The 24,217-nt window shown below is 45.8% G+C and overlaps 1 protein-coding gene across 6 annotated transcripts in view; it reads left to right on the top strand.

The window, feature by feature from the left end:
- Positions 1-8,040: 8,040 nt before the first annotated feature.
- Stx3 (syntaxin 3) overlaps positions 8,041-24,217 on the top strand; it is a 41,341-nt gene continuing 25,164 nt past the window's right edge. For 2 of the 6 annotated variants that reach the window (XM_060386863.1, XM_021662093.2), the window contains exon 1: positions 8,082-8,355. In XM_060386863.1, coding sequence (XP_060242846.1) covers positions 8,326-8,355 — 30 coding nt within the window. In that variant the 5' untranslated portion in view covers positions 8,082-8,325. Of the gene's footprint in view, positions 8,060-8,081; positions 8,356-24,217 lie in introns of those variants that run through there. The other 4 variants (XM_021662091.2, XM_060386845.1, XM_060386851.1 and 1 more) reach the window with 3 other exon arrangements.

Below are 24,217 nucleotides of genomic sequence, written 5' to 3'. Positions count from 1 at the left end.
GCAGCCCCAGAGTAGGGGTAGTAGAGGGAACGGGTGTGTGTGTAATGGTAGGCTTGGTGTTTGAGTAGAATGAGCATTCCTAAAGCAGAGAGCTTGAAGGACACAAGAAATGGAAATCTTCTCCTCAGGCCTTTGCTTCCTGGTCTAGAAAACCATCAGGCATGAGTTGTAAAACTTCAGTTCTCTGAAAGAGTTCCACAGGGAAGAAAAGCAAAATCATGACTTGAATTCATATTTCATAGAACTGAAACTTTGTATTTTTTTCTTTGAAAGATGAGAACAAAAAGGAAGTGGAGCATAGAGGCACATGCCCATAATCCCTGCAGTATGGAGGTTTACGCAGGGAATCAAGAGTTAAAGGTCATCTTTAGCTACAAAGCAAGTTTAAGTTTCATGTAGCATGGGCTACATGAAACCCTATTTCAAGAAAAAAAAAAAAAAAGCAACTTTGGTTCAGTCACTGCCACTTTTGGCTCCATATCCCACTGGTAGGTGCCGTAAGACCCAAGGTTAACTAGTAGGTCCCACCCACCCAACTAGATAAGTTCCTGAAATGCTGGGAGTTGTAGTTCTTGAAAAATAATAAAGTCACATAAGAAAATACACTGGCTGTATGGGTTTGTCTTTAAATAGTCCCTACAACATGTGTCTTGTCACCAGTCAGCTGGGGATACCCCGTAGTCGTCCTGACCTAACTTCATCCTGGTCAGCACTTAATTAAAGCTTGCTTCAGATGTGGTTCAAAACTGCAGAACTGTTCCCCCCCCCCCGCCCTCTGGCGAATCTCAGGATTAACAGGTACAGGGTGTCTGTGGGACATTATGCTTTCAGACATTATGCTTTGTGGAGGGATAAATACTGTATGATCAGACAACTGTGAACATCCCCGTACTGTTTACCACAGGGTTGCTCACTGCCTGCAAAGGCCAAAGAGTAGCTATGATATACATGAAAGACACAACCTCCTTTTTGTTTTGCATGTTATATGTACATGTGCTGTGTGTGTGTGTGTGTGTGTGTGTGTGTGTGTAAATGGGTGCTTTCATGTGTGCAGAAGCACATATGCAGCTGTTTTAGTTACTGTTCTATCCCTGTGAAGAGACACCATGACCAGGTGTCTTTTATAAAAGCAAGCATGCATGTGGGGCCTTGCTTACAGTCTCAGAGGGTTAGTCCGTTTTCATCATGGCAGGAAGCAGACAGCCATGGCACTGGTGCAGCAGCTGAGAGCTTTCCATTTCGATTCATAAACAGCAGTCAAAGAGACAGACACTGGGCCTTACTGTGGGCTTTTGGAACTTGAAAGTCCACTCCTAGTGACACACCTCCCCCAACAAGGTCACATCTCCTAATCCCCTCCAAACTGTTCACCAACAGGTGACCAAGCATGCAAATATGTGAGCCCATGGGGGACATTCTCATTCAAACCACCACAGTAGTTTGCCTGAGGCCAGGAGTTGACCTCAGGTGTCTTCCTCAACAGCTCCCCACTTTGTTTTTGAGGCAGGGTCTCTTGTTGCACCTGAAGTTTGTGGATTCCAGCAAGTCTAGACAACTGTCTTGCCCTACTGATTCCTGTCTCTGTCTCTCTACCCTGGGATATAGGCAGCTGCCATGCTAGTGGGTTCTGGTGATCCAAACTCTGGTCCTTTCAATTGCATGGCAACTGCTTCCTCACCCGATCTGACCCTCCTTTGAGTAGTGCTTCTATAGGCATGTTGACAGTGAATACCAAGAATGTTATTTTGTATGTGAAAAATTTCAGGCATTTTCAGTTCCTCATTTTTTTTTTTTTTGAAAATAGATTTTTCCCCCCTCTCACATAATATATCCTGATTATGGTTTCCCCTCCCAGTTTCTATCCACCTCCCTTCCCATCTGGGCCCACCCCATCTCTGTCTCAATAGAAAACAAACAGGCTGCTAAGAGATAATAATAAAATATAACAAGATAAAATGGAAACTAACCTATCGACGAAACTGAACAAAGCAAACAGAAGGAAAAGAGCCCAAGAGAAACAAGAAATAGAACCACTCAGTTGCACACCCAGGAGCCCACCACCACACTAAACTAGAAGGCATTATCTACATGCAAAGGGTCTAGGGTGAAAAGAAAGAAGGAGGGGGCTGGAGTGATGACTCCATGGTTAGGAGCACTGGCTCCTTTTCCAGAGGTCCTGAGTTCAATTCCCAGCAACCACATGGTGGCTCACAACCATCTGTTACATGATCTGAAGCCCTCCTCTGGCATCCAGGCATATATGTAGATAGAGTGCCCATAAATGTCAAATAAATAAATAAATTTTTGAGAAAAAAGAGAGAGAAGAAAAATAAGGTAAAATAAAAATAAAGCATAAGATTGTTACTGTTATTTTTATAACTGTGTTTGTTTCTCAGATTCAACCTGGCTATCGTACAAATAATTGAGTCTCCATAATTCTCTTTTAATAATAAGCTTCACAAAACAAGAGCTGAACAGTTATTAATCTATTCTTTTTTAATTTTATTTTTTCTTTATGATTTATTCATTACATATGCCGATTGAAGCCCCCCTCCTTCAACTCCTCCCAGTCTTACCCTCCCTCCTTATCCCCCCCATCCCCTTCCCCTAGTCCTCTGAAAGGGGGAGTTCTCTGTCATTGCCACCTGCCCAAAGCTTATTAAGTCCCATCAGGACTGCTTGAATCCTCTTCCTCTGTGGCATGGCAAGGCTGTATCACCAGAGGCGAGTGATCAAAGAGCAGTCAACTGAGTTCATCATAGAGGCAGCCCCTACTCTCCTCACTCAGAGATCTACATGGAGAATGAGCTGCCAATCAGCCACATCTGAGCAGGGAGTCTAGGTCCTCTCCATGCATGGTCCTCCGTTGGTGCATTAGTTTCTGCAGGATCTCTTGGGCTCAGATCCTATTCTTTTTTTTCTTCATTTTTTAAAAAAATTATTAATTACAGTTTATTCATTTTGTATCCCCCCTGTAGCTCCCTCCCTCCTCCCCTCCCAATCCCATCCTCCTTCCCCATCTCCACCCATGTCCCTCCCCAAGTCCACTGATAGGGGAGGTCTTTCTTCCTCTCCTTCCTTCTGATCCTAGTCTATCAGGTCTCATCAGGACTGGCTGCATTGTCTTCCTCTGTGGCCTGGTAAGGCTGCTCCCCACTCAGGGGTAGGTGATCCAAGAGCAAGCCAAAAAGTTCATGTCAGACAGTCCCTGTTCCCATAACTATGGAACCCACTTGGACACTGACCTGCCATGGGCTACATCTGTGCAGGGGTTCTAGGTTATCTCCATGCATGGTCCTTGGCTGGAGTATCAGTCTCAGAAAAGACCCCTGTTCCCAGATTTTTTGGTTCTGTTGCTCTCCTTGTGGAGCTCCTGTCTTTTCCAGGTCTTTCTATCTCCCCCTTCTTTCATAAGATTCCCTGTACTCTGCCCAAGGTTTGGCAATAAGTCTCAGCATCTGCTCTGATACCCTGCAGGGTAGAGTCTTTCAGAGGCCCTCTGTGGTAGGCTCCTGTCCTTCTCCCTGTTTTCTCCCTCTTCTGATATCCAACCTCTTTGATTTTCTGAATGGGGACTGAGCAACTTAGCCAGAATCCTCCTTCTTGATTAGTTTCTTTAGATGTACAGCTTTTAGTATGTTTATCCTATATTATATGTCTAATATCCACTTATGAGTGAGTATACCCTGTGTGTCTTTCTGCTTCTGGGATGCCTCACTTAGGATGATCTTTTCCGGTTCCCACCATTTGCCTGCAAATGTCATGATTTCTTTTTTTTTCTCTTTTCTTTTTTTTTTTTTCTGTGTAATATTCCATTGTATAGATGTACCACAATTTCTGTATATATTCCTCTCAACTGAGGGACATTTGGGTTGTTTCTAGCTTCTGGCTATTACAAATAAAGTTGTTACAAACATGGTTGAGCAAATGTCCTTGTTGTATACTTAAGCATCTTTTGGGGATATGTCTAGGAGTGGTATAGCTGGGTCTTGAGGAAGCGCTATTCCTAATTGTCTGAGAAAGTGCCAGATTGATTCCAAAGTGGTTGTACAAATTTACATTCCCACCAGCAATGGAGGAGGGTTCCTCTTTCTCCATATCCTCTCCAGCATGGATTGTCATTTGAGTTTTTGATCTTAGCCATTCTGATGGCTATTCTTAAGCCTCCAAACAAATCTGGTTTCCTCCCAACATACATCCCAGAATACTTGTACTTTGTAGCTTTTCTGCTGAGCTCTCTCTCCAGGTCTCTCCAGGACCTCTCCTGCAGCTAGATCCTCTCTCTGAATCAGCTCCTTTGTCTTTTAACTCCTCCTCCCTTGAATAGTAGAAAGTCCAGCTCTGTTCTCTCCCCTGCAGAGTGATTGGCTGTAAGTGCTTTAGTGACATATCAGGGGAGCATTGGGGAGCAGAGTTTATACAACATTAAGACAGGATAGTCTCAGAACAAGGCTTGCCACCAGATATGGAGGATACAGAAATCAGCATTTGATTCACACAATAACCTTATGCCTACATAAGAGAAAGGCCTTGCCACGGTATTGTGAGACAAGTAATCTCCAAAGATGGCATGAAGTTCATTTTCTGTTGGCCATCTGCTGCTGGGAATGCAGTCTGCATGTAAGAATGTTTGTTTCCTCACTAGGGAACCCACTTGGATACTGAGCTCCTATGGGCTACATCTGAGCAGGGGTCTAGGTTCTTTCCATGCATGCTCCTTGGTTGGAGCATTGGTCTCTTCAGGCTTCCCCCTGGACTCAGACAGGGGCAGTCTCTGACATGGACTCAGTGGCCAGCTCTTTGATCACCTCCCCCTAGGAGGTGCAGCCTTGTCAGGCCACAGAGGAAGACAATGCAGCCAGTCCTGATGAGTCCTGATAGGATAGGACCTCCCCTATCAGTGGAATAGGGGAGGAGTATAGGGGGAGAAGAAGGAAGGAAGGTAGGACTGGGAAGAGATGGAGGGAGGGGGTTACAGCTAGAATACAAAGTGAATAAATTGTAATAGATAATAAATAAATAAATAAATAAATAAATAAATAAACAAACATTAAAAAAGAATGTTTGTTTCCCTAGTTAGACTCTCTTGGAAAATATTAAAATTTCATTTGCAAATAGGGACCCGGGTGGGTGCAAGAATTGGAAATCTCCTTCTCAGGCCTTTGCTTTTTGATTGGAAAATGATAAGACATATATTACAAAACAGAGCAGGAAGCCAGGGCAGGAAGGAAATCAGCACTTAGTCTGTAGGCAAACTATCATGTCACCTGCTGAGAAAGACAGCTGAACTACTTCCTTTCCAACCACTGCCTATCGAGGCAGAGCCACACAGGCCCTGTGCGCATCGCCCCAGTCTCTGCCTTGAGGCCAGAGATAGTGATGCCTCCAGAAGTTCTTTCATTGCTCCCTTATTATTATTTTATTGTTATCCTGGTTTCTTTGTGTTTCTATATGAGGCTGAAAACTGTCCTTTCAAGATCTGTGAAGCATTGTGCTATGGATTGCATTCAATCTGTAGCTTGCTTTTGGTAGGATGGGCATGAGCATGAGAGATCTTTCCATTCTCTGATATCTTCTTCAATTCCTCTCTTCAGTGTCTTATAGTTTTTAATCACACAAGTTTTCCACTTGCTTGGTTAGAGTTACTCCAAGATATTTTTACATTATTTGAGGCTGTTGTATAAAGTTTTGTTTCCCTTATTGCTTGCTCAGTTCACTTGTCAATTGTATACAGGAAAGCTGCTAATTTTTGTGAGTTAATTTTGTATCCAGCTACTAAAATATTTATCGGCTGTAGGAGTTTCCCAGTGGAATTTTAGGGTCACTTAAGTATACTATCCTATTGTCTGCAAATAAAGATAGTTTGACTTTTTCCCTTCCAATTTGTATTTCCTTGATATCTTTCGGTTGTCTTATTGCTTTAGCTAAGATTTAAAATACTGTATTGAATAGCTATGGAGAGAGTGGACAACCTTGTCTTGTTCATTATTTTAGTGTGGTTGCTTTGAGTTTTTTTCTATTTAATTTATGTTGTTGTTGGCTATGGGTTTGCTGTAAACTGTCTTTATTAATGTTTAGGTGTGTCTCTTGTATCCCTAATAGCTCCAGGACTTTTATCATGAAAGGGTGTTGAATTTTGTTAAGGACCCTTTCTGAATCTAGTGTGATGATCATGTGATTTTTGATTTTGTCTTGTTTACATGGTAGATTACATTTATTGATTTTTGCATATTGATCTATCCATGGATCTCTGGGATGAAGCCTACTTAATTATGGTGGATATTTTGATGTGTCCTTGGATTCAGTTTGCAAGTATTTTATTGAGCATTTTTGCATCTGTGTTCGTAAGGGAAGTTGGTTCATAAAAGCTTTGTTTGCAGGAGAAGCATAGGCTCTCCCACCTCTCCAAAGCCAGTTTTGCATCAAGTTACCTCTTCATTCCGGCATTCCTGCTCTTTGTCCGAAGATCTGAACGGGTTTAACTCCTTACTAGCTGTCTCACTAATAAGCTGAAAAATTAATTATATTTATATAATTATATACTATATTAAGTGTTTACATAATACTTAAATAAACATATTTCTTTTATATTTACATGACAGCCACAATTTTACCCTGCTGAAGTCAACTATGTCTTCTAAAATAATTTTCTGAGACTTAAAAAGTTATTTATTTTCTTGTCTGAGCGATTTCTCCTGAATATTGTAACGTACACTGTATGTGTGCAGTGTCTACAGAGGCCAGAAGAGGGCGTTGCATCCCCCTGGAACTGTGAGTCACCATGTGGCAGCTGAGACTTGAACCCAGGCCCTCCAGTCGGTGCTCTGAACAGCAGCCTGAAAGCAATTGTGTTTTAACAGGAATCCTTGGTTCTTGCTTGGAAACGAATCCTCCTTGCTCCCTTCTGCCTAGACTGAATGAGTTCAAAAGTGTTCTGTTTTCTAAGTGTTTGATAGGCGGGAGGTTCAACCCCCAGCCTTAGGAGTTACGACCACCAGGGGGCGAGGGAGCCTTCGAAGTCCTGCGGTGCCCAGCAGGAGCAGCAGAAGGACAGGAGGGGGAGGCCAGAGAGAGGATTAGAGTTGAGAACCCCGGGGCCGGCTCAAACAGCCCCAGCCCTGCGCCACTTGACTATCTTTATGGCAGCGGAGGAAGTCAACAGGGGCGCGCACGTCTCAGAGGGCAAAGTCCGGTTGTAATTAAGAAAATATCTACGACCTTTGAAACTGAGCGCAAAGCGCACGACGCTTTCCGAATTTGAGACTCGGTCTTCACTAGTTCCAACGGTTGACACGCCTTTTGTTACCCAGAATCGAAAAGCCTTAAAGGTTAGGTGCATGGTGAAGAGGGAAGGGCAGTGAGAGGAGCCACATGTTTCCAAAAATCCCTCAAACCTCGAGGCTCCTTACACCAAGGAGGAGACAGATGGGGCTTAAGTTTTTTCAATTAAACCTCCAACCTTCCCTGAACCGTACGTAGTCAGAACTCAGTCGCTTCTCACAGAGTTGGAATTAAACTGCTAAGTAGCCTCTGATTTATAGCGATGGAAGTGGAGTCCTCCAGAGGAAGAGGAGTTCCCTAACAGTTACCCAGATTGTTAATAAAAGGTGACTGGACACCCTGTACACACTCCCCTGACAGGCCCCACGGCCACTAAGTGCATGAACTCCCAAATTCCTCGCCGCAGCCCGACCCACTGCGTCTCATCCCAATTATGTCCCCTGGCGCAGGTTTCTGAGCCGGGACCGCGCCGATTCTGCGCCTCGCAGGTCTCTTCTTTCAGGAGCACCGTCGGAACATTTTTCCCCTCCCACCAAAGGGTGCAGGAACCAGCTCGTCTTCAACCGGACGAGTCCGCGGAGGGAGGGACAAGCGTGGACGGAACGGAGAATATGGAATCGAAGCCAGACGGATGCCTCCTCTTTCTCTCTGTCCTGCGTTGGGGTGCTGGAAGGGTGGGGAGCCCCAGAACGCTTCTGCTCCTGGGAACAACCCGAGAGGCCGGGTGGCGCTGGAGCGCGCGCTGGCCCTTTAAACAGGAGCGCGGGGCGCGGCCCAGGTACGGGGCGGGTCCAGGGGCGGGCGGGCGCGGAGCCGGCGCTGGCCAGGGAGCCGGATTTGGAGCGCGGCGCCGGCGGGGGCCGGAGGGGGCGGCGCGGCGGACCTCGGTGGCCTCGGACGCTCCTCCTCGAGAGCGGCCGCCGCCCGCCTCCGCCTTGCGCCGCCAGCTCCCTCGCCCCGGCCGGCACCCGCCGCCTCTCCAGGCCGCTCACCCGGGACGCGCTCACCTGGGAAGGGGTGCCGGGCGCCCTCACCTGGGCCAGGATGAAGGACCGGCTGGAGCAGCTGAAGGCCGTGAGTCCTCGGCGCCAGGGGGATCTCGGCGGGCCCGGGTGTGCGGGGATCCTCCGCTAGGAGAAGTGGCGAGGGAGAGAGGCTTCCCTTTAGCTCCCCGAACCCGGGCCGTTAGGGGTGCTCTGCGCGCCAGGCCTTACTCCCTCCGCCCGTCCCCCAGCCCTCGCCTCATCCCGTGCAGCTCGGCACCGTCCCCTCCCCTGCAGGGTCATGTGCTTGGTGATTCATCACCTAGCAGCGATTTCCCTGAATGCCCGGAACCCTCTCACCCTCAGGTCCCCCCAAAACTGGATAGAGTTCCTTCAGAGCTGGACCCACCCGTGTGCTTGAAATCAGCGGAGCTAAAGGAGAAGTCAGGGGGCTCACCTCACCAGCTGCCTTCTGCCCCCTGGCACTACGCCCCAGATGGGCCTCCTCCTCTCTTCCTTATTTCCCTCCCGGAGCACCGGGCGAGGCTACCCCATCCCCAGAGTAGCGAGCTGAGAGTTCTGGGTGCGGAGGGTGAGCCTGTCAGGTGCTGGGGTGGTCACCCCTCCTACCATTCCGTGGTCTATAATTATTTTTCTTGCACCCCGAGACAGCTGTGGTCGTCTCTGCTGCACAAACGCTGCAAAGCTTAGGTCACTTACTCTTTTGAGCCTATTTCCTTGTCTGTCAAGGGAGAATCGCCCTCCCTTACAGGTCTGTTGTGAAGATTGAATGGAGGCAGGGGAGTGTTGAAGCATGAATTTTTGAGACGCAGATTCATTTAATAAGCCCTTGAGTACATTCTACGGGGAAGGGCTGGTGTGAAACTTTGGGGACCCACCCAGTGATGTACAGGCTGCCCCTTAATGGAATCTAAAGGGCAGCCCGGTATTCTCAGTGGAGTCCATCTACCTGCTGGAAGCGCGTCAGCTAAGGCCTCAGTCTAGACCTGGTTAAGGTCTCACTGAATCTTCCCAGGCGATTAACAGCTCCTTTCAGTTGGGAAGTATTAGTCTGCATTAGTACTGGGGCTTTGTCCTGGCCCTACTGCTTACTGGCTACCCTTTAAACCCCAAGCTTAAGTTTTGTTATCTGTAAAATGAGTAGTTGTGCAAGCTAAAGGCAAGTGAGCTGCAGAGGAGCTCTTTGTATGGCACATAGGACCTAACAAATCGTTAACTGTTACGATAATAACGGTTCTTTTTTTTTTTTTTTTTTTTTTATAAACTAGAACTGTTGGTGACCAATGCTTTTGTGTTGTAATTGTTTTAATTTCTCCTCCCTCCCTTGGGTGAGATTTTCCTGACCCGGTTCAAATGCTCTGGGTACTGGGCTGCAGAGGGAGAGAAGGAAGGGGCAGGTGCTTATTGTGGGAATGAGCCTCTGCCCTAAATTTGCTCTCTCACACTTGAGCCTCAGGGCGTCCTGGTTAACTGAAGGGCAAAATTTACTTGTTTCTGTTTTGTAATTGGGGAACCTGGCGGAACTCTGTCTGGGTGGGAGGAATGCCCCCTGTCAGAGGAGTTCAGCGCTGACCGGCAGTCAGCAGTCAGAGGCGGCTTTCTTCCTTTAGTTAAGGGATCTCTTTCTAGACCGAGATGCTCCCCAGCTCTTTTCGGTAGCTCGTAGTCAACAGAGTAGTCTTGAATGAGCTTTGAGTTCCAAGAACAAGGTGTTTTTCCAGGGAACTGGAATGAATCCTTTTGCCTTTCAGCTGCTCCTCAGGGTTAGCCTCTGTAAAGCAGGGCTAATGGTGTTTTTCTGCCCTTTACCTCTTTGGAATGTGGTGAACGTGAGATGCTGGATGATGCTGTGTTATGGTAGTGTCTTGAAACCACAGGGAGGCTGCTGGCCTGCTCTGGAGCAGTGCAATGAAAAGAGGAACAGGTTGGGTTAGGGCTCCTCTAAGTGAGCCCTTGACACTCAATAGCTGGGAACCTTTTGCAGCTTCACCTCTGTGCTGCTGCTGCTGCTGTCACTGCTGCTGCGTCTTGATTATTTTTATTTGCTCATTGACAGTTTCATACATGTATGCAATGTATCTTGATCATAACTGACTCAAATCCTCCTTCCGTTATCCTCAGATAACCTCCGGTAGTTTAACCTTCATGTCTTCTTTTTTCTTTTATTTTCCCCTTTAAAAACTTTATGTAACCAAGTGAGTCTAGTAAGGACTGCCTACATGCAAATGAGTGTGGGCCCTCTACCCAAGGGTGTGGGCAGCCTTGGGGAGGGGGGAGGGGGAGAGAAGCACACTCCTGAAGGAAGAAAAGTGATCCCCCCTTTCCTACAAGCTGTCAGTCACCAATAGCCCCTGACCTAGGGGTAGAGCCCGGCGAGCCCTCCCTGATCTGTGATGGAATGTTGACTGACTAGATTGTGTGCAGTCAATCACAACTTCTGTCAGTGACTTCATGAGCGCTACAGCCATGTCGTGCCCAGAAGACAGCATTTTGTAGCACTCCCCCCCCAGCCTCTGCCTCTTAAATTCTTCTTGTCTCCCCTTCCACCATGTCCCATGCATCTGGATGGTAGTGGTCTAAAAACATATCCCAGCCAGGGCTGAGCACCCAACTGTCAATCACTGTCAACACTGACCTGGAGTCTCTGCGATGGCTGCTGCCCACTGCCCGAGAAGCCTCTCTGATCGCGGTCAAGGGCAGCAGCGATCTATGTGCACAAACATAAGTATTTCGAAGACGGTTTGACAGTGTGTCTGGGTAGCAAAGCATCAGGAGTAGGTACCCTCACCTCCAAGCTCCTTCTTTTTTCTGATGATTTCTTTTTATTTTGTGTTCGTTGGTGCTTTGCCTGCCGGTATGTCTGTGTAAAGGTGTCAGAAACCTTGGAACTGGAATTGCAGACCGGTGTGAGCTGCCGTGTGGGTGCTGGGAATTGAACCTGGGTCCTCTGAAATATCAGTCAGTGCTCTGAGCCATCTCTTCAGCTTTACGTCAAAGCTTCTTGATGCTTCCTTTGTAAAACAAAAATCTCAAAATATGCTTATGCCATTATTAACGGTTTCTGTGAGGAATGTAAAGGTTTCTGTGCATAATCAACCATTCTGTGGCATATCATCCCTTTTCTCTACCCCTGTTCCTGTTCCTTATCCTAGGAACCACCTTTTTTTTTTCCCCACCAAGATAGGGCATGATGTCTCTCTGATTTGCTAACCTGCAAGAAATACATTTCCCATTGAGTAGCCTGTGTAGGGTCTTTGTAAACCCCAGGGGAGAGAGGGTGATGGTTGCCTCAGCTAGCTGGGGCTGTGTCATGTGCTTGAGATTAGTTTAGCTGTGAGTAGATAGGAGCATAGGGTTGGTGGGTAGAAATCAGAAATCTTCAAGAAAGTAATTAAAAAAATGTAACTAGCTGCTCAGGGCTTGGGCAGGCCATGAGAGGCAGGCAGATGGTTGAAGTGTTGAGTGCTGCTGGAATTTGAGCATCTCTTGGGGGAGGGAAGGTGAAGTGTAGGAGAGTGAAGGCCTCCATGAATCCTGAGTGGGTGTTTTGTGAGATGCTGATTATTATTATTTGTCTTACTGTTCTGGAGTCTGCAAGGATGGAGGCGTCAGGGTCACACGTGTCAAGACCATCATCAGTCTTTCCCTCAGGGTCATTGTGCAGGTGAAATGAGATCATCTGTGACCATCAATGATGGTCATTTCTTACAGTACATGTGAGCTGTGCAGACTTAGCTCCCTGGGAGCAGTGTCCACCCTGAACCACATATGGTTCTAAGGCTGTAGTCACAGGACCTGGCTGAGCTTATCTCCTGACTGTTCCTCCTGAGGGGCTCCCGTCAGCGTTTTCTTGTTGATCTAGAAGTTCCCGGGGAACGTGCAGTGACCGCACCCAGCCCATCTGCTATTCTCACCCACTTCTCAGTAACTGAACTTTGAGTCTGCCGGACAGTTCCTGGCCCAGGAACCTTTTGTGTGGTCCTGTTAATACTCAGTAAACATTTACTAATTGCCTCCTATGTGCTAGGCCCTGCAGTAGATTCTGGGTTGAAGTAGTGAGAAACTTTTGTTTCTGGAGCTTAGGAAGTTCATAGTTGGGGAGAAAGAACAGAGGAATAGACGGTATGACAGGTAATTCTTGTGAGAGGAGCAACCACAGAAAAACCCTGCCGACTGGCCTCTGGGAGATAGGAGGTAAGTCTGGGGGTGTCATTCCCAGCAGTAGTTTTTTGAGTGGAGGTCTCTCTCCGAATCTCATATAGTCTTTTCAGATGCAAATGGAGTTTATTTGGAAGAAGACATGGACCCTAGATCTTTTCACTTCCTCTCCCTTTGGCGAGTGCTTTATGTATAAAGCATGAAGAACATAAAAACGTGCATGCTGACACCAAAAGATGTGTGTGTGTTCACAGTACATCCTAGCCAGCATAATCAGAACTTTTAGAACCGTATTTAGCTTGTATCCTGCTGCATATGAAGTCTGGCAGAATTATTGTTTTAAAAAGCCCTTGTTTTAAAGAATAATGGGTCAAATAGGGAAAACAAATGTATTTCATGAAAAGAGAAATCGAGTACAACCTTGTAATGAAAACAGAGCAGCCAGAGATGCATAGTATCAAGGTCAAGACTTTGGACCCCCGCCTAGAGACCCACCAAGTAAAACTAAAATGACTTGGATGTTTATAACCTTCTAAGACAGGACCAGTAGGGAACAGTAATGAATCAATCGCTCTACAGCGTTGGCTTGACCTTTGACCATGTGGGTCTTGGTCTTGCTGCTCTCTAAGGGTCTGGGTATGTCCTTTTCCACTGGAAGTTCAGGATCCCTGTGGGGGCAGAGTTCCTTAGGGTAATGCTGTGCTGCAATCCTGTCAGGAATAAGGGGCTGTGAGTCTGCTTTAAAGCTTAGTTTAGTCAATGAGTGCTTGCCCACCCCTGCCCTGTGCCAAGTGCCTTGGGTCATAACAGACCTTAACATACCATCTTGCCCTTTGTGGAGATTTGGTCTTTCTTTAGTAATAAGATTTCTAACCGGTCTGGTCCTCATCTCCTCTCGGTACCTGGGAGGGTTCCTTTCTTGGGAGGGCTGTTTTGTTGTGAGTAGACCGAAGCAGAGATGAGAGTGATAGGGATTGAGCAGGGATTATAGATCCATCAGCTGGAGGCCAGAGAGAAAATGCTTGGATGAGAGGAGGGGATTAATTTTATTTTTATTCCTGTGAGCTTGGGGGAGGTTAGGGGGCCAGTAGGAGTGTGCCCAGACTGTCCTCTCTCCCTCTCAGTGCTTCCTTCCTACTGCTGTAATTCATGCCCCGCTCCCCAGCTTCATTCTTTACAGGCAGTTACTCTCTGCATCCCAGAGTACTCTCCATCCAGCCCTGAGGCTGGCATTAGTTATGTGTTTTTTTGCAACTAAATAAGTTAGTGCTTTTTAAAATATCTGTTACCACAGAGTGGGTTTAAAACCACTTTCCACAAATTTCTTTTCCATCTTAACAGTCTAGTCCTGGCTGTCTTGGAACTTGCTATGTAGAACAGGCTGGCCTTGAACTCAAGAGAGAGCTGCTTGCCTCTGCCTTCCAAGTGCTGGAATTAAAGTCATGCACTTCTGCGCCCAGCCTCACTAGCTTCTTCATGAATTGTGCTTTGTGTTCTCTGTCTTCTTCTGTTTAAGACTGGTGACTTAAATACTTGCCATGAAGTACAGCAAGGATCGCTTATTGAGAGATTACTACTGTCCAGGACTTTGGTTTGATGCCTGGCCCACCGTCTCTCCAGTCTTCTCTATTCTATAAGGCAGGGTGGTGGTGTGTATCATTTCCTTTTTACAGGTGAGGCATGTGAGGCTCAGATTTGATTGCGATCCATCCTTAGCTGGGAGGTGATGGGATCAAGAATGAACATGTTTGTTTTGCCTTTTTGAATTGTCTTCCCAAGTTGTATCTGACCACCTCCCACTGTGCTATGTACTCCCTCCCCACAGGCAATAAGGCCCCTGGGGCCCCAGTACCCAGCATTCTGCATGATAGTCGCATGTTATGCTTTCTCTTCCTGAGGGCCTGCATCAGCTTGGCCCTTACGCATCCCTTATTCGTTATTATGATTGACATTTCTTATTCTACTCCCTGTGGTTGGTGAGGCTTTACCTGATTGGAGTAGGACATTTACTCGGGGGGGGGGGGGAATCCATTACTTTGCTAATGAAGCCAAAAGTCAGTGGTTCATCCCCAAGGTAGATGAATTCCAAGGCTTTTCCCTTTATTAAAACACCAGGATGTCACAGAGGCTGTCTTTGTTCAGAAAGACAATGACAGACCTGGGGATACCTAAATGAAAACCTAGCTACCTCATTTTTTCCCTGGTAAAATCTTTCACATCCCCTAAGGCTGGGCTCTAGTGCCATCACCACGGGAAAGCTTCCCAGGCTAAATGCAGTAATCGTGCATTCCGTGACTCCCACTTGTTCCTTATTTTGCTGATACAAACATAGCTGTATGGCTAATACAATATTATTAATTAGTTTGTAGTTTATATAGTTTATATATGTTGCCATTTGCAGTACTCTATAGATAGATGATATTGCAGTTCCAGAAGCTGCCAGCCCTGTCAGGTCAGGGGCCCTGGAAAGAAGCAGACCCCGCATACTTCCTTGACGTCCTTCCCAGTTGAGGGGGTAAAAAGCTATTCAGTAGGCGAACAGAGTTATACTGCTGATGAATTTATCTCCATGAAGACTTCGTAGTCCCAGACAGACCTTATTTCTAGCCTCCTTTATGTACGGCCCCTCTTCAGCTTTCTCCCAACACTGTCTTTCCTGTTAGGTCACCCTGCTTTGTGGCCTTCGGCTGTTTCTATGGCAACATTTCCCAGGGTGTGTGGAGACAGAGTGAAGTTCAGCTCCTGTCTGAAGAGATTAGTAGAGCATGTACTGTCTGGGTAAGCCAGCTGTCTGGGTGAGGGCAGCTTGGTATGGCATCAGGTTTGTTTAGTTTTTTTTTTTTTTGTTTGTTTGTTTTTTTAAAATAATTTCTTTCTTTTAGATACTTTCAGATTTGTCGAAGATAGTGCAGAGAGATCCTTTCTACTCCTCCATTTTCTCCCCTGTTAACATCCACTTTTCAGCGTACGTTCATCAAGCAAAAGAAAGAGATCCTGGCCTAAGATCCCTCACTAAACACCAGGCTTTATCCGGGTGTTCCTGTTATCCCACTCAAATCCTTTCTAGGACTTAAGCCAGGACAACAAATTGCATCCACTTGTCATGCTTCCCCATACAGTTTCCCAGTCCTTCCTTTTTCATGAAGTTGTTGGCATGACATCTGCTTTACAGTGCTTCGGAAATGCATGTCCTCGGGCCAGGCTGCCTGCTGCAGCCGGGGTATGGGTGGGGAGTCTACAGGCTGGTTGAGAGCAGGCTTCTCTGGCTTGGGCGGCGGCGGTGATTTATTTGAGTATTGTACAAGGATCATGCTGGGAAGGAGGTTAAGGGGGCAGGCTGAAAGGAAGGATCCAGCAGAGAGTTGAGGAGGGAATTAGACATCATCAGTTTCCTCCTTCCCCTTTTCTGTATTCTGGAGAGATATTCAGGGGAAGGACTAGAGGGAGAGGAGGAAGGAAAGTCAGAGAAAGAGAGAAGGAGGTTAGTATAGGGGTTGAAAGACATAAAGGGGAGCTGAGTTCAGAAGGAGGAAGAAGAAAGTATTTTTTTTAGTTTTCTCTTACAGCTTCAAGGATGAGAGAATGCAGGGAGTGGTCATCTCACTTAGACTGGTGTTGCTGGAAATTTCCTCTGGGTAAATCCTTTTAGCTTTCACAGTTTTCTCATATGTGGTCTCATATGTTGCTCTGCAAACATTCTTTCATATGCTTCCATCTCTGACAGGCTCTCTATGTTCAGGTGAGGTTGAGTGCCCTGTCTTCTCCTGTATGTTTTTCCTCATTGTAATTGCTGTCCCCCTTCCTCATGTGGTATTTGCCCAGCTGTCTCCTATTTTATCCAGAGAGAGCTTGGAGAGCCAGAGATGCTGAGTTTGTCCTTTGAGTCTCTAGCGTTGGGACTTGGCAGATGTAAGTTCTTCCTCTTGGATGAATGAAGGCGAGAAGGAGAGTATTTTGAGTGTGGAGGTTGGTTATGCAACCTTGAGATCCTTCTCCAAGTTAATATAGTAATGAAGCTCAGATCATATTAAAGAGAGGTCCAGAATGAGCGTTGTTCCTGATTAGCTGAGTGACCCGGATTGGTCACTCCTAACTTTATTTATAGCTATAATATCTACTTCTACCTACTTCCCTCTACCTACTTCCTCTCTTGAGAATGTTTACTGTTCTAACTCAGGATCTAGCTTAGGTCTTGAGAATCAAAACCAGATAGGCACTAGCTGGACATATGGGGATGGGATTTCAGTGTTTGTTTCAACAAGCAGAATGAAAGGTATTTTGAAACTTACATAGAATATTAAGAAATATTGACTCTTTACTAAGATACAAGAAAATGTTCACTTCCACAGGATATGAGTTAGTGATAGCCTTAGAATAACAATACAATAATACTCTCCCAGGTTAGAATTTTAAAAACTTTTTTCTAAATAACAGGTAATATAAATCAAAACAGAAAGGACAAAGTATTAAGAAATAAATGATAGTTAAGAGTAGTAAAATTGTGAGAATGTAGCTGGAACATAATTTGAAGGATTTTTGTTTGCTTGTTTTTGAAAACTCATATAGCAGAAAACCAAAGGGCTTAAGCTGAAAACAAATGAAATAAATCATAATAATATGAATTTCCCTCTTCTTCCATCACATCTGAGAACTGGCATTGGAGTCAAATGTAATGAGTTTAGAACCCAGTGTCTCCCTGAACATTTTGTGTGTAATAGCTGATTTGATTTTGTGAGCAGAGTGTTCTGGTCATGTTACCACTGAGGAAACTGAGGCAGAGAGAAGTAACCTGTTCAAGATGGTAGCTCACAGCCGTGGGGTGCCATGCTGGGTTTTCACTACAGGAGTCAGATGTACCTGAACGTCTTCATATCCATGAACAGAGGTAGGAATACGTGCATGATAGCGCTTTCATTGGAGCATATAGACTCATGCAGCTTAGATTTATGGATGTCGTCACATCCTCTAAAATAGATGAAGACTGAGACTGTGGAGAGGCCCCTCCAGGCACTGGAGCAGGTAAAGGCATGTGCTCCCGTGCCCCTGCTGGCGGAGAGTCCTAATGATGTCATTTAGTAGCTGAATTGCTTTGGGTGAATTAATGAACCTTAATTAGCAGTTATCCTATCTGTATGTGAGGGAAGTAATATTTGTCCCTCAGAGGGTTGATGTGAGACTTCGATAACACATGTGAAGTCATGGAAGTGCCTGTGACAAACATGCATGCCTAACACCTACTGTCATTGCTGTCACAAAGTACATGGGGTGAGCCATCAGGGACTTCGGCTCTTGTCCTCTGCCCTGCTGGTCTTGGACTAATCTGATAATGACTTTATTCCTAAGGTCTCCTCCTTTCAGGTAAGGCTAATGTTTTGCCTTCAACTGCTCAGCAAGAGCAAGAGGTTGAAAGTAAAAGCAGGATGCTCACTAAGGTATCATTAGCTGCCGATTTCCTCTTTATTCGTGGGACAAGGGTGTTGGAGAAGATGAAATTCAGAGAGAAGAGGAAATTTTTCTCAGGGAGGGTTTTCCTGGTGAATTGTCCTTGGGAGAACTGGGCATTGGAAAAGAGTTATCTGATTCTTCATCAGGGAATAGAGAGCCCTAGGTACCCATTGACAACCCACACACTCACTTAAGAGTTCCTGGCTCTTTTAATTAAAGAAGAGGGATAGGGTACTCAGATTGGGCTACTGCGCGTGTGCATATGTGTGTCTATCTGTCTGTGTGCCTGCTATAATCTGTCCATGTGTCTGGGGCCCCATGAATTGTGGGTTCTGTCTTTGGGAGGCCACAGACCTCGGTCTTAAAGGAGGCAGCTTTAGAGGAATGGGTAGCAAGAATAAGGAAAAGGGGATGTATGTCATCGTCCCTCTGAGATGGGTCAGGAGAAAACTGGGTTTATAAAGAGTCTTTGCCTGGAGCCAATAACTGTTTCAACCAGGGGTGAAAAGACAGAAAAAAATTGTGCTTTCCTGTGCTTGGCAGGAGGGCTCCTTCCACAAGCTATAGTTCTTTGCTAGCCCTCTAAGGGGGATGATGGTGACCAGATATCTGTCTCTTCTCCTCTATTGATTCATCTCTCTTCCTAGCTTCTTAGCCACTGTCTACTTTAGTGGCTTTCCATCTTCTTCCCTCTCTATATCTCTCCAGAGTCCCGGTGAAGGAAAAGCTCCTGCACATGAAAAGGGATGTGGGGCCCTGGAGCCCACCTGCTGGGCTTCCCTCCTTTGACTATGCTGGGTGGTTTCTGAGGCACATTTGGGGCATCCTACGTATTTCCCAGAGACGTGTATTGTGACCAAGATCTATAGCTCCATTCTCTCAGCCTAGGTTGCTTTCTGCATGCTTGCTTTCTGCATGCCTGGGCTGCCAATTTCATGTTTTGGGCTGCTGCTGGTGGTAGCTTTTGAGCATGGAGCACAGCAGTAAGAAGGGCTTAGGACAGAGGCCCCATGCCCAAGCTGTGGCTCTGTGCATCAGCAGCTGTAAGACCTGACTACTTCTGACCTCTAGTTTCTTAGCTACAGCATCCAGCTGGGGATTTGTTGACACGATGTGCAAAAAGTAGTAAGGGTGTTATAGCCACCAAGTACCTAGTAGTGGCTATAGGTGACAAATACATTTATTTAGTATATAGAAGTTCATATAGAGACTGTGGTCAGACAGAGGATGGTAGAGAAGGCCTCTAAGAAAAAGGCAGTTTGAAGAATTACAGGTTAAGTTGCCTGAGGTTGCATTCTGGGCTCCTCTTTGAAATTTGGAGGCTTGAGGAAGGGAGATAAATCTTTGGGCAGCTTGCTGTTCCCCGAGTCGTTGGTGGTATCTTTCATCTCCCCACAGGAAAGGCAGCGTGAGGAAGCAGGTGGCTAGGCTTGTGGTTCTCCTGCCCATTCTTTTTTTCCCCCATTGCTGAACTTTCAGGGGCTGTTGATTCTGATACTGATGCTGATGTTAAACTCAGTCATGTGGCCTGAGAATAAAGGACAGAGTGTGTTTTCCTTGCCCTCCCTATCCCCTCCCTTCTGGGGGGTGGTGCTCCCTGAGGAACCTGGATTTACTACTGTAGCCACTTGGATCAGAAGGAGCCCCGCCCCCTTCCTGGGATACATTGTAGAGAAGCTAGAGGATCATCCTGGGTCCAGTGATGTCAGGGGTCACGTGACTGTGACCTTTTGCTTGCATTTTCTGATGGGGGTTAAATGTTGTTATTTTATGTACTTAGAGGCTATACATGGGAAGAACTCTGCCTGAGAAGATGGACTTCCAGAACCCATTAGTGTCAGGCACCCTTAAGGTTTCATTCAGCTCCAAAAGTCCTGTTTTATCTTAATGACATTTAGACCAAGGGTAACGCTGTTAGAAGTAGCTTTTATATACAGTGCTTCATGGAGAGTATGTATGTATGTATATAAACTGAAACTTGAAAACATTGCCTAATGTAATCCTCACAACAGTCATGCAGACTATACGCGTGCATTGATCCCTGTGTATTTGTTAAGTTTTAACAGGGAAGGATCAGGGAGAGGAGGTGGACCTTTCAGTTTTCCTTGTTCCTGTCAGACTTGGAAATAAATTTTGGCAGAGCTAGTAGGCCTGTGGCTACATAGAATGTGATAGATAAATTCAGTCAGCTGACTCCTGCGTACTTTTTATGTCCTCATGTGCCCTGAGATTTAGGAGATACGATTTTCTTTACCTCTAGTTGCTTAAAATTGAGCTTAATATTAGAGATTGCAGATCCCAAAATTATTAGAAAAAAAAATGAGGTAGGGAAAACTTTGTGGGGAAAATGACCAAAGCTAGGCTTTGAAAGTAGAACATAGAGAGGTGGGGGTCTCCTAATTATGAATATTTGGGAGGGAATGAAGGGTGGAGTGCCAGTAGAAGGCCCAGGAACAGGAATAAACATGACATGAGGAGACGATGTAGGAGCAGGTTGGTGGGGACAGGAAGTGCTGGGTGCCAAGCAGGGAGACTGTGATTCTAAGACATAGGCATAGTCATCTTCTAAAGGGTTTTTAAAAGGAGACCTTTGACTTTGCCTAGCACGTATATCCTAATATATGATATATACGTATATTAGGATATATACGCATCCTATACGATATATACATATATCCTAATATACAATATATAATATCGTATATTAGGAGCTGGGGAGGTAACTGGATTGGAAAAGAGATCAAGTGGTTGAGGGGGCTGTTGCAATGTACAGAGCCTGCTTCTCATGCAAGGTTCTGTGGGATGTTTTTGGTTTTGTAGGTGAGGAAATAGAGGCTCCGAGATGTGAAACCACATGCTTAGGGTTCAGTGACTAGCGTGATAGGGCCACGTTGTCACCCTGGCACGTGTTGCACGCACAGAACTGTCTTACAGATGCAGCTATTAGGAAAAGGGGAGGGTCCCCTCCTCATGGATTCTGCTTTTCTGTGCCTACATCTCTAATGCCAGTTGATGGGGAACTTGACACCTGGCAGGTGCTGGTGTCGGGGAGTTAGGTGTTGTGCTAAAAGGTTTCTATATGTGATGTCTTCATTTCTCACAGAAGTAATAAAGTTTGTGGTGCTGGTACCAACAATGGGTTAAAACAACCAGACAAGTGTGGTGCTTGATTGAGGTCTCACAGCTAGAGTGGTAGTAGACTGAGCTTGTAGGTCTCCACATGATTCTTTCTCTTTTCCTAGTCCACTCTCTCACTAAAAGTGGACCAGGACACTTGGCGGAAGCCTGCGGGAAGCCAAGAGCCATTCTGGACGTTGGACAACCCCTGTGCATTGTCTACTCCTATTGCCTCATCTTATGATAATCACTGGATATCTGCTTCTTGCGTTCCAATCCAGAGTTGTCCCTAGCTTCCGGGAGCTTCCCTTGGTCTATTCTCTTGATCTAGAAGTAGCTTCTTCCTACTTCTTTAGCAGGTATGCCAGTTTGCACACTGAATTGACATCACGTAGGTGTTTTTGTATTGTGTATCAGAGTGTCTAGACCACCTCCTAGGAAAGAACATTCGTGGGGCTGGAGGGATGGCTCAGCAGGTAAGATCATGCGCTGGTCTTGCAGAGCACCCTGGTTTCATTCTGAGCACCCTCGTGGTGGCTCACAGCTGTCTGTAACTCCAATACCAGTGAATACATTAGCCTCTTTTGATGTTCTTAGAATCTATATGCAAGTGGTACACAGGTATACATGCAAGCAAAACACTTGTGAACATAAAACAGTTTAATAAGTTAATCCTTTAAAAAGAGGACATTCTTGCCGGCCATGGTGGTGTACACCTGCAATCCCAGCACTCGGGAGGCAGAGGCAGTCGGATCTCTTTGAGTTTGAGGCCAGTCTGGTCTACAAAGTGAGTCCAGGACAGCCAACGCTACACAGAGAAGCCCTGACTGGAAAAACCAGAACCAAACCAAAACAGAAAGGACGTTCTTGACAAAAGCTTACTAACTTCCTAGAGGAAGAATGGCTTTGTGTGTTCTAGGAAATAGCCCAGGTGTCTTCCCTGGAGAGAAGATCCTGTAGAGGCTTCTGAGAGGCTTGGATGTTGAGAATGCTTGAGGATTGGAACATTTTGTCTCAAAGTTTGAAAACTGATATGTGAATTGAGTATGCAGGTCACTGTGAATGCCAGGTCTATATTCTGCTAGAAGTGATTAGTTTTCTGTTGGGAAATATAGAATAAATAACTTGTCTTTGTCACTGTTCTATTTCTATGAAGAGACATCATGACCAAGGCAACTCATAAAAAAACAAAACCAAAAACATTTTAATTGTGGGCTTGCTTACAGTTTCAGAGGTTAGTTTATTATCATCATGGCGGGGAACATGGTGGCACACAGGCAGACATGGTGCTGGAGAAGTAGCTGGAAGTTCTATATCCTGGTCTGTAGGCAGAGAGAGAGTGGGTGGGGAGAGAGAGAGAGAGAGAGAGAGAGAGAGAGAAGACAGGGAAGGGAGAGACAGATGGAGATAGATTGACTGGGCCTGGCTTGGGCTTTGAAATCTCAAAGCCCACACCTATTGGCATACTTCCTCCAACAAGGCCGCACCTCCTAATCCTTATAATTCTTTGAAATAGTGCACTTCCTGTTGTCTAAGCATTCCAATGTATAAGCCTGTGGTGGCCATTCTTATTTAAAGCATTATAACAGGTATGGCGTGGTACTTTAATTGCAGGTGATAAGGGTGATTTTTGGCTAAAAGAACAAAAGAACCATTGAGCTAACTGAAAGAATACAATGGGAGATCTGCAGAATCTGCCAGCAGCCAAGTGAAGTGGGACTTAGGAAAGGAAAGAGGGCAGCTTTCTGGGGTTCTCTAGGCTTCATTCCCTTTAGGCTCTTCTCACAACTCAGATTCTTCAGGGACCTTGAGTGATCTTTTGGCCTTCCCAAAATCAGGTGGGAAGGGTGTGTCATGCCCAGATATTAGGGTCCCCAAAGACCACCAAGAGCCAAACTACATATGCAAGAGCAAAGAGCTTTATTTGGGCTTAAGCTCTGCCTCTCCACGCAGTGGATCAGAGAGGAGAGGGCCCCAGCAGCTGCACCTGCTCTGCAGGGTGTTTATTGGGGTCTGAACAAGGACCAGGGATTTCTAGCTTAGCAGTTACACTATTGGGTGACATTCAGCAAGGGCAAGCTTGCTACAAAGTGATTGGCTAACGAACGTAACTAACATTGAGGGAGCTATCTATAGACCTCAGGAATGTTAGGTATTTTCTGTGCCATGAATATTCTACTACAGGGTTGGTGCCTGCATAGATGCCCCCTTCCCTCCAAGATAAGATACTTTCCCATTCTGTGGGTATCCTCAGTCTGTTCCTTGGGTAGGAAATTTTATGGTGTTGTTCCTGGAATTGGTGACCTACAGCCTAGTTCTTGGGACTGATGACTTTTTTTTTGCGGGGGAGGGGTCAGGACTGGTTCTCTCAGGTGAAAGAGCATTCCACAGAGGGTACCCTGGACTGGCAGGCAGATAAACCAGTGAGTGTATTCTAAAAGGTGCACGTGATAACTCTGATCCTCCCGGAGTCACTGGGTACAGAGCGATGAGTTAAGGGGCAAATGACAGTAGGCCAAGGTGGTTGCCAAGGAAGGTCTTTACAGAGTGGCAGGAGCTTAAGGGAAGTTTGAAATTTTGCACAGGAGGGATAGGTGTCAGGCAGTCTGAAGTGACTTTTAAAGCTGAATAAGATTTTGGTAGTTGGAGAGATAACTTTTTGTTAGAATTCTTGTGTGTGTAGCAGTATGGAAATAAAGACGTTACTTATAAAGGAATGATGTGTCTAGGAAATGCAAGGAATTTCAAGTGGCTGATCTCAAGAATTCACTGAGTGAGAAGTGTGATGAGGCTGGATTTTAAAAGTGTGTTCTTTTGGGCAGAGGGATTTTGGTACTAGGAGATAAGCTGTCATTATCTGACCATCAGTGTTAGGAGGACATAATTAGTTGATTTTTTTTTTAGGAGATAGTTACAGAACGAATGGGAAGATCCTCAGACTCAACTCTCTTGAATGTAGCCAGTAAGCTGGCGATGCTGACGATTCCAGACCAGACAGAAAATGAGATGCTGGGAGAACCCTTATAGAGATTTTCCGGGTGGTTGCAGATTTCTATGAGAATCCCTATGGATTTATGGGGATGGTAACAGGTGATGTGAGGCCTGGCCATTTTCATTGCTTGTGGAGCTCTGAACCTTCGAGGGTGAAGCAGCTGAATGTAGAAGACTGTAAGCCATTGAAGGGCATGATGAAGCAGGCGTAGGGCTGCCCC

This window comes from Meriones unguiculatus, chromosome 1 (assembly GCF_030254825.1).
Source record: "Meriones unguiculatus strain TT.TT164.6M chromosome 1, Bangor_MerUng_6.1, whole genome shotgun sequence".
NCBI classification, from domain to species: domain Eukaryota; kingdom Metazoa; phylum Chordata; class Mammalia; order Rodentia; family Muridae; genus Meriones; species Meriones unguiculatus.
Note: the sequence above shows the minus strand (reverse complement) of the source record. Positions and strands in the feature narration are given on the sequence as shown.